The sequence below is a fragment of the Oncorhynchus clarkii genome, chromosome 16, assembly GCF_045791955.1.
Source record: "Oncorhynchus clarkii lewisi isolate Uvic-CL-2024 chromosome 16, UVic_Ocla_1.0, whole genome shotgun sequence".
In the NCBI taxonomy this organism is placed as follows: Eukaryota; Metazoa; Chordata; class Actinopteri; order Salmoniformes; family Salmonidae; genus Oncorhynchus; species Oncorhynchus clarkii.
The window spans coordinates 58,428,951-58,445,219 of record NC_092162.1 but is presented as its reverse complement, the minus strand read 5'-3'; the positions used below and the strand labels follow the sequence as shown (position 1 = coordinate 58,445,219).

The following is a 16,269-nucleotide window of genomic DNA, read 5'->3' as shown; positions in this document are numbered from 1 at the left end:
GTTCATGAGGCTGTGTGCTGCTCATGAGGAACAACCTTACAATAAATCTCACTTTCCATTTAAATCTTTTCCACATCCAAAAACTTGAAAATAACCTTTGCTCAGCACTGTAGGTAGGTAACATTATTTTAGTGAAGAACCCTGGCAGCAGGGTAATAATGACTGTGGGTACTGTGTTTTAGAAACAGCATCTGTCCCAGTCCACCTTAAAGAGCTTCTAACTGGTATCTTGCCTAGTTCTCTTAAGGGAGACCACAGGAAATGTGCCAATTATTCTTGTGGAGCTGGGACAGCTCTGGGCAGGCAAGAGTTAATTCGCATGCACTCTACTTCCTCAAAAAGTGGTCTGTGTTCCTCCCACAATGCAAGTGTGACTTTAAGTGGATTGTGTCAAAGTATGAGAGTGAGTGATGTCATCCCTTTCACTGCTTTTTAAAATTAATTTTTGTATTTAACTTTCACTGTTAAAGTTGATTAAGAAACACACCTACATTAACCCAAGGTAAACACTGACTCAGACACATTGTAATATCTACTTTACAATTGTTTTTCATGGTTTTATTCATGGTTTCCTCTCAAATGTGTCACCAAATGTTGCATTTGTAAGCATCTATGTTGTGAGAGATCAGCAGAGCTAAGCTTGATGATAAGTTTGACTATGGACTCAGAGCTTGACAGGATGGGTTTACATCATACAAACTTACAGTAAGACCCTTATTACCCCAATTATAAATGAGTTGTGGTCCTCAAAAGAAGGTACTTTGCGACAGTTTCCAAGTCTGTGCAAATGCTAAACTGAAAGATGCCCGAAAACCACAATTCTGGATTTCAAATCGACTCCTAAGCACATCTGTAGATCTGGATTGGATAGGTCTATTCAATATGGCAAAAAGTCCAAGCCTATCAGAGGTCTATCAAGACAGAGCATTGCTTACACCCATTGATACTTTCAGATCTAAATCATGTCAGGTGTAGGGGACAGGGGTTGATTTGGGATTCAGACATGTTTGAGGGCTCATGGGAAGCAGGCAGTCCAGCTTGATCTCATTCCGCCCAATCACATCTTCCCGGGATCCTCTTTGAGGGTGACCGTTCTGTTGAAGACGAGCTGCAGGGAGAGGAAAGCTGCCGTTACCCTCTGGCTCATGCTCTATGGAAATTTCTCTTAGGTCACCAACTTCATAAGATTACATTCTACATTTCAAAGTAAACAATTTAATAACACCCCAGTTCTCACTCCTTTTTGCCACCTGTGTCAATCAACTATTCAGTTTCTGGACCGTACCTTGTCTGCTGTGCTGTCTGGGTCCAGTGCGAAGTAGCCCACTCTCTCAAACTGGAACTTATCAAACACTTTTGCCTTGCTCACAGAGATGTCCACCAAGGCACTGTCAATCACTTGCAGGGAGTTCTGGGGGACAGAGGACATAGGAAACATTTCGACATGAGTGCAACTCAAGAATCCTCTCCTTGTCTTCTTTCCTTAATCAGTATGTGCGGAGGTTGTGTGTGTCCATGACAGTAACACTTAGACACACTCACAGGGTTGATGTCACTTAGGAAGCCGCCGGGCACCTCAGACGGGTCCTCAGGATTTTTGTGAAGGAATCTGTAACAGACGGAAAAAAATTGACAGCGAGAGAGAAATCATTCCACACCTAGCAGACAGATATATTTACAGACGTGTCTCTCTCAGACACACACGCAAAGCTTTTTCAGTGACTCACAGTCTTTCGTATAGACGGATTTCACACTTCTGGGGCTCGCTGACCCAGTGGATGAAGGCCTTAGGTTTCTCTGCAGCCTCATTGGAACTACAGCAATGCACATCCAACTCCACCACCCTGCCCTGGGCATCCTGAGAGAGATGGAGAGCGAGGGAGAAACAGAGTAAGAAAGCAGAAGATAATAGCAAAGTGAGAGAATCAGAGAGGAAAGGGAGAAGACAGAAGGTGTGGGGGACAGAAAGAAGACTAACATCCTGCCAGGACAAACAGGCATGTTTGTAGGTTCATAGTCTTAACATGGTTCTTTGTTTTTTGTAGTCTTTCAATCTGAGAGAAGCATCTCACCTTGATGACCTTCTGTACAGATATGACATAGCCAGCATGCCTCAGGCCTACTGGCTGATCTGGGGTCAGACGCTTGTAGCCCTTCTCCATCATCTGCAGAGGGAGATTGTGTGTGAGAGCAGCAGGGTTAACACACACACACTTACAAAGTACACAGACCTTGTATTGAGAGCATGCGCACTAAGACCCACACAACTTGTCACCTACCTCTCTAAAGTCGCTCTGCTCGATGAAGATGGTGCGTGTAAATGGAACAACATGGCTGCCCATGAACTCATTGGCTGGGAAGTCAGGCACACGGACATCATTCTAGGAGAGGAGATAAATAAATGGTTCGCATTCGCACTAATCCTTGAAGCAAAAGTGATTGTGTGAGTGTTTTCATACCCGTATGCCCTCAGGCAGGTTGGTGATGGTGACTTTGAGGGGCTCCAGGACGGCCATGGCTCGGGGGGCGTGGTCATTCAGCACATCCCTCACACACGACTCTAACATGTGGGGCTCCATCGTTGCCTGGGCAACAGTCACTCCAACCTGGCAAGATGGAATAAAACATTCAAACAATAGTATTGCTTACTCCACCATCTCCCTATCCCTCTCTCGTACCTTCGCACAGAAGTTGTTGATGGCCTCAGATGGGAAGCCCCTCCTCCTCAGAGCAGTTAGAGTGAAGAGACGAGGGTCGTCCCAGTCCCTGCAAAACACAAACCGTCAGTGGAAGTCTCTCTCACACACAGATAGTTACTTTGGCACAAATAATGTAGTTTGGCTCTGGAAACAAATAGTTTGGTTGGGAGAAATCCAGATTTTCATACCATCATACGCTATTACCGTATGTGCACGCAAGGTGCTAATAACAACCAAAACAAGTTAAGCAACAGGGATCTTGATCCAGGAGGAGATTTAATGTCTCTGCTGTAATCAAGAAGCTTGATCTTGACAACTAGCCACTTAGCTAGCAAGTTAGCAAACCAAATGTATAGATGGAGCCCTGAGCTGGATCATACCGTTTCAAAATACCCTGGTATATGGTGTATTGCCCAAGCCTACAGTTTGGCTATAGAAACAAATAGTTGTGTACGTGTGTGTAATGCTGACCTGACAGTTCCTTCCTCCACCAGTTTGATGATCTTCCTCTTGGAGACCACGGTGTAGGTGAGGTTCAGACGGCCATATTCCCACTGCACAGGGCAGTACACGTCCAGAGCATTACACAGCCAGAAATACGATGACCGCCTGAAGGACACACACAAGCATATTAAGAGAATCAAAGGTTCTAAAGAACCAACAACTTAAAAGGAAAGTTGACCCAGAAACAACTACAACACACAGCATACCTGGCCTGGAACTCCTTGGTGCAGAGTGAGTGGGTGATGTTTTCAATGGAGTCACACAGACAGTGGGTGTAGTCATAGGTAGGATAGATACACCTGTGAAGAAAAAGGCAGGAGGGGTTAGAACTGTGATGAGTATATTGAACTGTTAGAAGAAACACTGTGGTGTGTGTGTGTGTGTTACCATGCGTCCCCAGTGCGATGGTGGGCTGTGTATTTGATCCTGTAGGCCACGGGGTCCATCTTGCCGTCCTCCATCACTATCTTCATCCTGACTGTGGCCTCTCCCTCAGCGAACAGGCCCCGCCTCATCCTGTCAAACAGCACCAATGACTCCTCAGCAGGACGCTCTCGCCATGGCGACGGGGGCGGGTTGTGACCCTTCAGCTCCTCCCCCCGCTGGTGACACACGTAGGCATGGCCCCTAGAGAGATGAGCAAACACACAGACACACACATGCAAATTGTTCCACACATATGAGAATAAAGAGAAACACAGATAGCGTCACCCACCTACGGATGAGGTCCACTGCCAGGTCGTAAAGTCTCTGGAAGTTGTCGGAGGCGTGAGTGATTTCATAAGGCTTATAACCTGAGACACACACATACAGATGTTGCAGTGTGTTATGGTTGACTATGGCATGGCATTACCAGTCAGTGCTAAACCATTCTCTGGATGCCATGCCAGTGTTGTTGTGATGTTAGGGTAAAGTTGTACAACGGACACTCACCCAGCCACTCCACCATGTCTTTGATGGCAGTGAAGTACTTCTCCTCTTCCTTTTCTGGGTTAGTGTCATCATACCTCAAGTAGCAGATCCCATCGTTAGCCTGAGGAGGGAGAGAGGACAAGGAGATATGAAGAGAGGGCAACACACAATTGGGTTCTGTCAAGTACCCCATATGAAATCAACCCTTAGCCTTTACCAATAAGCTAAACGTAGCCCAAGCTATACTTAGCTTTCTGGTAGTGGTTAAGAGTGGTGCTGGTGTGTGGAGTGTGTCAGGGCCATACCTTAGCGTAGCCAAAATTAAAGTTGATGGCTTTGGCGTGACCAATGTGAAGAATACCGTTGGGCTCTGGAGGGAAACGAGTTCGAATCTACAGTAATATAGACAGGCGAGAGAAAAACCAAGAGAGAGATCATTTAGTGAGTGATCAACAGTTCCACCTGCAGGCAGTATGAACCTTAAATGCATTCTGGTCATCCCACCTGTGACATTCCCTTATCTCCATACCTGTCCTCCAGTGAACTCCAGATGCTGCTTCAACAGGTCCATGGTTTTAGGAGTGACCACATAGCCCTCTGTTTTATAGTTCTCTCCTGGAGAAACAGGTCAGGGGCCAGGGGTTACAAGCTAGTATACTTAAATTGGTCATGGATGAAGTGTCTCTCCATCTCACCTGGTTTGTGGAAATTCAAGGCCACTCCTCTCAGCTCATCCATCAGCGATCTGCCCTCAATCTTTAACTCCCCTACACACACAAGTATGTCAACACCCCTGACCACTTAACCCAGAGCAGCTTTATTAGGCTGGGTTTCTGTACAGCACTTTGATATATCAGCTGATGTATGAAGGCCTATATAAATACATTTGATTTTGATTTGATTTGAGTCCCCAGGTCATTACCATTCATTGTGAGCTCCTCCTTCACCTCACCATCTGGAGCCTTAGCCTTCTGAGCCTGCACATAGAATTTACTAAATGAATAACTCCTATGTGATTATGCAGTAACATAATGGATTGATCCATTCGTAAAATGATCTGCGCTTTTGCGTGTGAAATATGATTGCACATTTATTTTATAGACAGCTATGTTGAGCTGTGTGAAATGTTACCTTGGGTTTCTTCTCCAGGTCAGCCTCTGTCTTTGGGCCAAGGAGATGGAGGACCTGAGAGGGAACGAGGTCACAATATAAGCACACATCTGAGGTACAGTATATCTATGTTGATATACACAATGCCTTCAGAGGACAAACATAAATGTATTGTTACACACACCTGCATGTCCACCTCGTTTTTGATCATCTTCCCATCAGCCCACATCAGGCCACCACGAGCCTCCCCTGTGAAGACAGAGGCATTCTCAATGAGACTGACATCCTCTCCTCCTTACCAACACAGATATTAATTTCCTCCAGTCCCAGAGGAGGTAATCAATATTCTATCAGGGCTGTATTCTTACCCATGAGCAGTCCCATGTTAAAACGGTACCTCTCCTGCAGCAGCTGGTCTTTGTGCTTCTTGATCACTTTTTCCACCTGTAACATACCACTGTTAGTCAAACCCCTCAGACTACCTAGCAACTGTTAATAATCATCACTTGACAGAGATTATGTTTACAACATAACAACATTGCATGCAGCATTATGGGTAAACAGGACATCTCTGAGCCCTCTAGTTAGGGCTAAAGCCAGATGTTTTTCCAGGTCAAAATAAGCTCATGTCCTCACCTTGTCTTCTATCTGCTCTGGTGTTATGACCACTCCCACTCCACACAAAGACTCAAACTCCTGCTGGTTGATAGGGTCCTGGGGATGGCTCTTCACAAACTCCAAAGCAGCTAGAGGCGAGAGGAGCCAAAATCAAAGTGTTGTGTGTGTCAGAGAGAGAGAGAGAGACAGAGGCAGACAGAAATGGCCACGAGACAAAATGCTGATGACATACAGTCAACTACATTAATCAGTGATGTCAGGAAACGTGTGTTTGTCTACCTGCCAGTTGCAGCTCTGTACAGATCTTGCGTTGAGCGATGTGATCTGTGAGGAAGCCCAGGCGTTTGGGGTCTCGAAGACGAGAGGTCATTGTGTACAGGAGGGTCCCTGTCGCTTTGTCCACTCCTGCCGCCCCAAGCACCCGCTGGGCCTGTGGAAATCAACCAGTTGGAATAAATAGTGTTATTTATGTCGACACCACTTAACACTATTGAAACCCGTGTTGGGCCAATACCAAGTCCTAGAGTCAACTAGACCTGGAGATGAACTGACAGGAAAGCTGTCAATTGAATAGTCTGGATTGCTACTTACAAGAACAAGTGCAGTACAGTGGAGATCTGGGTTATTTTTAGCTGGGCAAGTCAGGGTAAGATGAGTTCTAATGACAGGGTACACTAGAAAGAGGACTCCAAAGAAAATTCAAAGGGGCAGGCCTATAACATGTGTATGTGAAAATTTACAGTGAACTATCAGGTCTTTTCTTGTCACTATTATTCTTGATTTGTCAATAATACGTTTGAATGAATGTATTCACTCAGACTCATATCAAAGGATGAACTTGTCTGACTGAAATAAATGCCACAGCCAAAAAGAGTCAGTGAAATGACTAACGTTACTAAACTAGCTAACGTTAGAGGAATTATGATCCTGTCAATACAAGTCATATACACCCACGCCCGAGCTGCCAAGATTTAATACTTTTCCCAATCTCTGAAGTCATACCTGTGCAATAGCATCCTTTAGGGAAGAACATAAGGCATCATTTTTCAAAGTCTCCTTAGCTTTCTGCTCACTTAGCCCGATAGAAGTGAATAGTGTCAACGGATCCGCCATCTTTTACAATTTACACCAGCCAAACACGTTGCAAAAAATCATTTGTCTGGAGGGGCGGGGGTACTTCATAATCACGGAAAGAATGAAAGGACAGTCATATGAACCAATCATGTCGCGTCTTTTGGACCAATCATGAATAGTGTTTGTTGCAGTCGTTATTTTACGCTCTCTCAACGAGCCAATCGTTGGTTGTGTTGATATCAGGAGGCTCCTGAGGAGGGGAGGGGGGTTTCACAAATGTGTTGGTTGGTTGCATCAGACAGTAGACGAATGAAATGATAAGTTTGAGTAATTCCTGAAAAATCATTAATACGCAGAATAATGTTGAAATATTAACTAGGAAGTCAAATTGGCTGTTAATGTAAGAACGTAGTGACAAATATAGTATGTTAGTCAAAGAGGAAAGGTTACTCCGCGTAATCTTTATTTTCCATTCACAAGAGTCAAACACCGGGAAAGTCATTATAGGCCCACACACATCCAGGGAGTGAAGATACGTGTAAACATCTGCTCTCAAAGTAAGAAGCTATAACTTCTTGTAATGACAAGCTGGTTTTAACATAGATTTGCGTAATATGTTAGCTACTCTACTATGATTTTGAGGTGACTCAGCATGTGGAGCTAACCTAATTAGTAGCCTGTAGACTAGCTAGCTAACTACTAACTTAACTAGTTATTACCAGAGCAAGAGCCGAAGTAATCAGTATACTGTAACGACCCTGGGTTTATAAGCACAGATATCGACTCTGCCGCACGAGCATGCTTTTGGGGCACAGTCGATAGCGCGCTGGACTTCGGGCTAGAAGGTCGAGGGTTCAAGGCCTGCTCCCTGTCTGTTTCATTACAATACGTTATTCCACTAACGTTAGCTATCATTGTTATTACACAAGTTGCTAGACAGGTAACGTTAGGCAACGAAGCCTCCTCCCTAAATTTGTTTTATTCACTGCTTTAGCACACTCTGCCAAACCGGATGTCCTAGCCATGTCTGAAACCTGGTTTAGGAAGGCCACCAAAAATCCTGAAATTTTCGTCCCTAACTATAACATTTCCCACAAGATAGAACTGCCAAAGGGGCGGAGTTGTAATCTACTGCAGAGAAAGCCTGCAGAGCTCTGTCATACTATTCAGGTCTGTGCCCAAACAATTCAAGCTTCTACTTCTAAAAATACACCTTTCCAGAAACAAGTCTCTCACCGTTGCGCTTGTTTTGACCACCTTCAGCCCCAAGCTGTGCCCTGGACACCATATGTGAATTGATTGCCACCCATCTATCTTCAGAGCTCGTACTGTTAGGTGAACTAAACTGGGACATGCTTAACACCCCGGCCATCCAACAATCTAAGCTAGACGCCCTCAATCTCACACAAATGATCAATGAACCTACCAGGTACAACCTCAAATCCGTAAACACAGACACCCTCATAGACATCATCCTGACCAACTTGCCCTCTAAATACACCTCTGCTGTCTTCAACCAGGATCTCAGAGATCACGGCCTTATTGCCTGTGTTCGTAATGGGTCTGTGGTCAAACTGCCATCCCTCATCACTGTCAAACGCTCCCTAAAACACTTCAGCGAGCAGGCCTTTGTAATCGACCTGGCCCAGGTATCCTGGAAGGATATTGACCTCATTCCATCAGTAGAGGATGCCTGGTTATTCTTTAAAAGTGCTTTCCTCATCTTAAATAAGCATGCCCCATTCAAATTTTTTTTAACCAGGAATAGATATAGCCCTTGGTTCACTCCAGACCTGACTGCCCTTGACCAGCACAAAAACATCCTGTGGCGTACCGCATAAGCATCGAATAGCCCCCGCGATACGCAACTTTTCATGGAAGTTAGGAACCAGTATACACAGGCAGTTAGGAAAGCAAAGGCTCGTTTTTTCTAACAAAAATGTGCATCCTGTAGCACAAACTCCAAAAAGTTCTGGGATACTGTAAAGTCCATGGAGAATAAGAGCACCTCCTCCCAGCTGCCCACTGCACCGAGGCTAGGAAACACTGTCACCACTGATAAATCCATGATAATTAAGAATTTCAATAAGCATTTCTCTATGGCTGGCCATGCTTTCCACCTGGCTACCCCTACCCCAGTCAACAGCCCTGCACCCCCCACAGCAACTTGCCCAAGCTTCCCCCATTTCTCCTTCACCCAAATCCAGATAGCTGATGTTCTGAAAGAGTTGCAAAATCTGGACCCCTACAAATCAGCTGGGCTAGACAATCTGGACCCTCTATTTCTAAAATTATCCGCTGCAATTGTTGCAACCCCTATTACTAGCCTGTTCAGCCTCTCTTTCGTATCGTCTGAGATCCCCAAAGATTGGAAAGCTGCCGCGGTCATCCCCCTCTTCAAAGGTGGAGACACTCTATCCTACCCTGCCTTTCTAAGGTCTTCGAAAGCCAAGTTAACAAACAGATCACTGACCATTTCGAATCCCACCGTACCTTCTCTGCTATGCAATCTGGTTTCCGAGCTGCTCATGGGTGCACCTCAGCCACGCTCAAGGTCCTAAACAATATCTTAACCGCTATTGATAAGAGACAATACTGTGCAGCCGTCTTCATCGACCTGGCCAAGGCTTTCGACTCTGTCAATCACCACATTCTTATCGGCAGACTCAACAGCCTTGGTTTCTCAAATGACTGCCTCGCCTGGTTCACCAACTACTCAGAAGAAGTTCAGTGTGTCAAATTGGAGGGCCTGTTGTCTGGACCTCTTGCAGTCTATGGTGGTGCCACAGGGTTCAATTCTCGGGCCGACTCTTTTCTCTGTATTCATCAATGATGTCGCTCTTGCTGCTGGTGATTCTCTGATCCACCTCTACGAAGACGACACCATTCTGTATACTTCTGGCCCTTCCTTGGACACTGTGTTAACTAACCTCCAGACGAGCTTCAATGCCATACAACTTTATTGCCTTACCTACCTAATCTTGCCTCATTTGCACACACTGTATATAGATTTTTTCTATTGTATTATTGACTGTACATTTGTTTATTCCATGTGTAACACTGTGTTGTTGTTTGTGTCGCACTGCTTTTCTTTATCTTGGCCAGGTTGCAGTTGTAAATGAGAACTTGTTCTCAACTGGCCTAACTGGTGAAAAAAAAAAGTTAACTGGCTAACGTTACTGACAGATTCATTCTTACACGGAACCCAAACTGGCTGCGTGGGTGCGCCATTGTGCATACATTTATTTTGTCCCCCCACACCAAACGCGATCAATGACACGCAGGTTAAAATATCAAAACAAACTCTGAACCAATTACATTAATTTGTGGACAGGTCGAAAAGCATCATACATGTATGGCAATTTAGCTAGCTAGCTTGCACATGCTAGTTAATTTGTCCTTGGATATAAACATTGAGTTGTTATTTTACCTGAAATGCACAAGGTCCTCTACTCTGACAATTAATCCATACATAAAACGGTCAACCAAATCGTTTCTAGTCATCTCTCCGCCTTCCAGGCTTTTTCATCTTTGAACTTATATGGTGATTGGCATCTAAACATTCATAGTATTACCACGACGACCGGTAAAACCGTTTGTCTTTCAATCACCCACGTGGGTATAACCAATGAGGAGATGGCAAGTGGGTACCTGCTTCTATAAACCAATGATGAGATGGGAGAGGCAGAACTTGCAGCGCGATCTGCGTCAGAAATGGGAAAGACTTATAGTTTAGCTCTTGGCAACGCAGATGCTCGTTGGCGCGTGTGAGCAGTGTGGGTGCAGTAATTGACTAATTGACTAACAATCCAAGATTAATTCTGATCTTAACTCCACTGTTTTTATTGTATGAAAAACTGATGATGGTGTTGTGCACTTTGTATGCATTGAGTCAAAGATGGTTCTCTTGTGATTTCTCTATGTGACAAGACTATGTCGGTGAGTAAATAATTAGCCTCTGCCATCCATTATATTGGCGAACGTAGCCACAATCACTATAGCACCAACTGACGAGCTCAGTTCAAGACTATCCTATCAACAAGACCTGAAGGACTGTAGGGAGACACACCTAGCTGTTTTTTCTATGCATCGCCAAGACTGAATGGCAGCTTCGATTAAGGGGGAGGTGTGTGTCCCTTTGTTAACAACAGCTGGTGCGCAATCTCTAATGTTATGGAAGTCTTGAGGTTTTACTCACTTTAGAATACCTCATGATAATCTGCAGACCACACTATTTACCAAGAGTTTTAATCTATAGTTTTTTGTAGCTTTCTATTTACCACCACAAACCAAAGCTGCCAGTAAGACCGCACTCAATGAGCAAACAAGAAAATGTACATCCAGAGGCGGCGCTCCTAGTGGCCAGTTGTGATGGTAGGCAACACACATCCCCCATGCTAACCCTCAACACGGGGGCCCTTTAAGGGTGCATGCTTAGTCCCCTCCTGTACTCCCTGTTCACCCATGACTGCTTGGCCATGCACGATCATTAAGTTTGCTGACAACAAACGGTGGTTGGCTTGATCACCACTGACAATGAGACAGTCTATAGGGAGGAGGTCAGTGACCTGGCAGTGTGGTGCCAGGACAACAACCTCTCCCTCACTGTCAGCAAGACAAAGGAGCTGATCGTGGACTACAGGAAACGGAGGGTCGAGCACGGCTCCATCCACATCGACTCATCTGTAGTGGAGCGGGTTCGAGAGCTTCAAGTTCCTCGTGTCCACATCACTAAGGACCTATCATGCTTCCACACACACCAACACAGTTGTAAAGAAGGCATGACAAATCCTCTTCCCCCTCAGGAGGCTAAAAAGATTCAGCATGGACTTTTAGATCCTCAAAGTTCTACAGCTGCACTATCGAGAGCATCTTGACTGGCTGCATCACCGCTTGGTATTGCAGCTGCTTGGCATTGGACCACAAGGAGCTACAGAGAGTAGTGCGTATGGCCCAGTACATCACTGGGGCAGAGCTCCCTGCCATCCAGGACCTCTATACCAGGCGGTGTCAGAGGATGAGGAAGTCACAGGCTGTTCTCGCTGCTACCGCACGACAACCGATACCGATGCACCAAGTCTAGAACCAACAGAACCCTGAACAACTTCCACCCCCAATCCATAAAACTGCTAAATATTTAGTCCAGGTAGCTATTGGTTAACTGTTTAACTATCTGCATTGACCCTTTTTGCACAAACTATTTTGACTCGTCACATACTCTGCTGCTACTGTTTATTATCTGTTCTGTTGCCTAGTCACTCTACCTATATGTATGTACCTCAATTACCTCGTACCCCTGCACATGGACTCAATACTGATACCCTGTGTATATAGCCATATTATCTTTACTCATTGTGTATTTATTCTATTATTTCTCCTTTTTCTCTGCATTGTTTGGAAGGGCCTGTGAGTAAGCCTTTCACTGTTAGTTTGTTGTTTACAAAGTGTGACAAATAACATTTTATTTTATTTTGTTGCTACACTCTTAGAAAAAAAGGTGCCATCTATGACCTAAAGGGGTTCTTCAGCTGTCCCCATAGGATAATTGTTCTCCTATGGGAACAGGCGAAGAACCCTTATTTCGAAGAGTTCATTGCCTCCACTATCCATCTCATCAGATATACTCCACTGTTCATCTCATCAGATATCTCTGATACTACAGTATGTGGTGAGTGATCCAGCACTATGTCCCAGCATGCATTGCTGTCGGCGGGGACCAAGTCATGGCGCTCCCTGGCCTGCTCACGATCAGAGCTCCGTTTGGACCTCACACTAGGCTGCGGACAGAGCTTCCGGTGAGTTCCTTTGACCACTGCTTCGCTGATTCTATAGAGCAATGGCAGGCCACGTCTTACATAACCTAGGGTTCTGCCAAAGGCATTAGCAAGTATTGAAATGATCTCTAATTCACTCACTACCTCTCAAACCATTTATCCTAACCCTCTGTCGTCCCTCCCCATTTTCCCTGCCAGCTGGCGAGAGACAGGAGATGGCCACTGGACCGGAGTGATGGGGGGACGAGTGTGGACTCTCACCCAGACAGACGACACACTATGGTACCACACATACAATAGCCCCAACACCATAGGAGGGGATGGGAGGAAGCGGAGGGCAGGTTCCTTGCTCCAGGGGTCAAAGGGGTCAGGGAAAAGATCCAAGGGAGTGATAGAGGTGAAGGAGGAAGAAGAGGGGGAGCCAGTGGCTGTGACCCCAGACAGGAAGGAGGAAGAGCTGCTGAATGATTATTTCCAGCTGAAGGTGAAGCTGGGGGATCTGTACAGAGATTGGGGAGCAGCCGACCCACACTTTAACAGCATTGCCAAGATCTTCACAGGTAAGTTGGTTCGTGTTGTAATACTGTTTATCTATTATGTCTCTTGTGTGTGTGCGTGCATGTGCGTTTCATACTTTACAGTGTGTGTGTTCTGTCTCTTCCCCAGGTGTGCGTATGCTGCGTCAGGACCCCACAGAGTGCCTGTTCTCCTTCATCTGCACCTCTAACAACCACATCTCTCGTATCCAGGGCATGGTGGAGAGGCTGTGCCAGTCCTTGGGCACCCCTCTGTGTCAGCTGGACCAGACCAGCTACCACGACTTCCCCTCCCTGCATGCACTCGCAGGTTCCACCTCCACTACCACCAACACTACTCTGTCTGATTGTCTGACATCTGTCTATCTCTCTCTTTCAAATCCTTTGTTTTTTCAAATGTTTTGGGCTCTGACATGTCCTCTGATATGATTGACAGACAACAGTGTGGAGGCTTGTCTGAGGGACCTGGGGTTTGGATACAGGGCCAGGTTCCTGCAGCAGAGTGCAAGACAGATCCTGGACTCTCACGGTGGGCCCCATTGGCTCCAGGGGCTCCGCAGTGCCCCCTACCTGCAGGCACGTGACGCACTGCGCACCCTGCCCGGGGTAGGCCCCAAGGTATGCCTCAACCCTTCAGGACAATTAAGGGTGCATAACATAGTAAATGTAGGCATAACATAGTAAAACTCAAATTTGTATGATATGTTACGTCTGGTATGGATAGCGAACGTCTAGCAACCCAAAGGTTGCAAGTTTGAATCTGATCATGGACAACTCTAGAATTTGATCTAATTAGCAACTTTTCAACAGCTTACTACTTTTTAGCTAATTTGCACCGACAGTACACAGCATGTTAGCTAAACCTTCCCCTAACCTTAACCCTTTAACCTAACTCTTAAACTTAACCCTAACCCTTAGCCTAGCTAACTTTAGCCAGCTCGCTGACGCTAACCACCTAGCTAGAATTCGTAACATATCATACATTTTCCAAATTCACAACATATTGTCCGTTTTGCAAATTTGTAACATAATATCATTTGTAATTTGTAACATGTACGAAATGACTGATTCACATCCACAAATTAATACAATCCATACGAAACTTAACGTATCATACTAAATGAAGTGTCTCGGATTTACGTACAGAATAATACTAAATGCTCTGAGACCAGGTTGACTATACATGTATTCTTCACAAGCATAGAAAGTGTTACCTGGGTTCGCCTTGTAGGTGGCAGACTGTGTGTGTCTGATGTCTCTGGAAAAGGCCTGTGTTGTGCCTGTGGATACACACGTGTGGCAAATCGCAAAACGAGACTACAGTTGTGCGGCGGGCAACGGGCAGAAGAGCCTCACAGACAAGGTCCACCGTCAAATAGGTGAGGATTCACGATACAAGGATGTGTTTAACAGGCTTTAACAGTGTCCTTCTGAATATTACCAATCACTAATTGACTGATTTTGTTTCTGCACAGGGGACTTCTTCAGGCAGCTGTGGGGTCCTTATGCTGGTTGGGCACACTCGGTGAGAAAAATAACTGGTGGTCAGAATCCATCCACTCATCTGTTCACTTCCTCTCTCTGCTCTCTCTCACTCTCTTTCTCTAATCTATCCATCCAAGTTGAGACACCGGTATCTTGAACTTTCAATAAATCATGCATTAATGTCAATGGAGCTTGACTGTCACTCTCTCAGGTGTTGTTCTGTTCCGACCTGAAGAAGTTCCAGAAGCTGAAAGAAACACACTCTCTGAAACAGGAGGAGGAGGAGAAGGTCAAGATAAAGGCAGAGGGAGAGGGAATAAACAAGACAATTTAAAAAAATGTGTAATAGAAAGGTGAACATGTCTGTGAAGGAGGAGGTGGAGTGAGGTCAGTAGAAGTTATGTGTTGGTGATTTATGTTATTTCAGGAAGCTAACCTGAATGTATGTCATTCTTTGCACACCTCTCTGGAGCAACTAGGCTATGAGTCTGACTGTTTTACCTGTTCTCTTCAGGTTCATGACATGATTAACTGCAAACCAAGGTCGCTGTCAGTGGAGATTGTTCCTGATCACTTTGTAGAATGATGTAAGACAGAGCTATAAATGTGATACATGCTATAAAATAGAGTTCACTCTGAACCAGACTTCTCACATTATCTGTCATACATTTATGTTCAGCTCTAAACTGAAGGCTGGTGTTTAATTTTACTGCGATTTCTGTCTGTGAATGAAGCCCTATAGGTATGTGTCATTTTCCACTGCCGTCTCTACATATGAACTACAAACATAGAAACCGTGTGTTTATCATATCTTTTCTAGATTAATGGACCACTACACAGACTCTGTAACAGTTCATTTTTATACTGAAATTAACAGGTTTTGGACTACTTTCCTTTGTCAGTGTTGTTTGGAGATTATGCACACATTTTGAATAAGTCTATTTGTGGATAATCCCACTTCTTTGATCCCCTATATTTGTCTTTCCATCAGTGTAGTATGCTTAGACCATAGAGTTAGAGGACTCTAGTTGGATAAATGGGACATATATTATATCCCTATTATTCTCTATGACCCAGACAGAAAAGGTGCAGAGCGTCAGAGGTGGCCTCTAGATGGCAATAAGATATGGGAAGATTCTGCATCATAGTATCATGTGATTTTTCCAGGTCAGTCACTGTTAAAAGATTATTCTACTTTATACTTCATTGTTTGCTGAGCTTATATTAAGTATTCAATGGCCCTCAGGGTAGCCTATGTGCCAATGCATTTAGCGGTGTTGACGTGTGCAGGCTCGTATGTCCAAAAATGTTGTCCATTACTGGTGCAATACACACTCAATCTCTCTTGACGATTCTATATGTTTACTGTGCATATCTGTGAGTCTGTCCAAAATAAGCAGTATATCCGGCCAGCTGTGAAATGCCATGGTGTCTGTACATGTATCTATAGGCATTAGTCAGGTGCGTCAGCATGTCTGTTTATAGTTGGGATTGCAGTTATCTGCCCTCAGTGCTATGAGCTATAAGTGTGTATGTCACTCTGGGCTGTCACTGGTG

The 16,269-nt window shown here is 44.9% G+C and overlaps 2 protein-coding genes across 4 annotated transcripts; one reads left to right on the top strand and one right to left on the bottom strand.

Moving 5' to 3' along the window:
- Nucleotides 1-526: 526 nt before the first annotated feature.
- On the bottom strand, nucleotides 527-7,029 carry LOC139368825 (glutaminyl-tRNA synthetase 1). Its single transcript, XM_071108221.1, has 23 exons — nucleotides 6,846-7,029; nucleotides 6,123-6,273; nucleotides 5,862-5,971; nucleotides 5,594-5,669; nucleotides 5,410-5,474; nucleotides 5,247-5,300; nucleotides 5,038-5,092; nucleotides 4,811-4,882; nucleotides 4,645-4,730; nucleotides 4,421-4,507; nucleotides 4,137-4,236; nucleotides 3,919-3,997; nucleotides 3,591-3,830; nucleotides 3,410-3,502; nucleotides 3,171-3,308; nucleotides 2,679-2,766; nucleotides 2,460-2,606; nucleotides 2,280-2,381; nucleotides 2,073-2,165; nucleotides 1,728-1,858; nucleotides 1,543-1,609; nucleotides 1,286-1,411; nucleotides 527-1,108 (listed from the first exon to the last, which is right to left on the bottom strand). Exons 1-23 carry the CDS (start codon nucleotides 6,954-6,956, stop codon nucleotides 1,058-1,060), a joined length of 2,322 nt encoding a protein of 773 aa, XP_070964322.1. The 5' UTR covers nucleotides 6,957-7,029; the 3' UTR covers nucleotides 527-1,057.
- Nucleotides 7,030-7,185: 156 nt separating this feature from the next.
- Nucleotides 7,186-16,065, top strand: LOC139368826 (8-oxoguanine DNA glycosylase). Of its 3 annotated transcripts, XR_011627020.1 has the most exons (9): nucleotides 7,197-7,474; nucleotides 12,562-12,712; nucleotides 12,890-13,251; nucleotides 13,358-13,537; nucleotides 13,664-13,845; nucleotides 14,459-14,606; nucleotides 14,703-14,752; nucleotides 14,924-15,099; nucleotides 15,227-15,352. XR_011627020.1 is itself a non-coding variant. In XM_071108222.1 (8 exons), the coding sequence occupies exons 2-8, from the start codon at nucleotides 12,603-12,605 to the stop codon at nucleotides 15,044-15,046; spliced, it is 1,155 nt and encodes a 384-aa protein (XP_070964323.1). In that variant the 5' UTR covers nucleotides 7,186-7,474; nucleotides 12,562-12,602; the 3' UTR covers nucleotides 15,047-16,065. The 3 variants fall into 3 exon arrangements, 2 of the variants coding, with proteins under 2 accessions (XP_070964323.1, XP_070964324.1); XM_071108222.1 differs by having other exon boundaries at nucleotides 7,186-7,474; nucleotides 14,924-16,065; XM_071108223.1 differs by having other exon boundaries at nucleotides 7,196-7,474; nucleotides 12,580-12,712; nucleotides 14,924-16,061.
- Nucleotides 16,066-16,269: the final 204 nt, after the last annotated feature.

What these genes read in the sequence shown, in the direction of transcription:
- LOC139368825 (XM_071108221.1), bottom strand. Translation starts at nt 6,956, where the DNA reads ATGGCGGATCCGTTGACACTATTCACTTCTATCGGGCTAAGTGAGCAG. An exon ending in TACAGAGCTGCAACTGGCAG is followed by an intron (nt 5,972 to 6,122) that starts GTAGACAAACAC and finishes TCTCGCCTCTAG; the next exon opens with CTGCTTTGGAGTTTGTGAAG. An exon ending in AAAACGAGGTGGACATGCAG is followed by an intron (nt 5,301 to 5,409) that starts GTGTGTGTAACA and finishes GTTCCCTCTCAG; the next exon opens with GTCCTCCATCTCCTTGGCCC.
- LOC139368826 (XM_071108222.1), top strand. Translation starts at nt 12,603, where the DNA reads ATGTCCCAGCATGCATTGCTGTCGGCGGGGACCAAGTCATGGCGCTCC. An exon ending in CTCCCTGCATGCACTCGCAG is followed by an intron (nt 13,538 to 13,663) that starts GTTCCACCTCCA and finishes TATGATTGACAG; the next exon opens with ACAACAGTGTGGAGGCTTGT. An exon ending in CAAGGTCCACCGTCAAATAG is followed by an intron (nt 14,607 to 14,702) that starts GTGAGGATTCAC and finishes GTTTCTGCACAG; the next exon opens with GGGACTTCTTCAGGCAGCTG.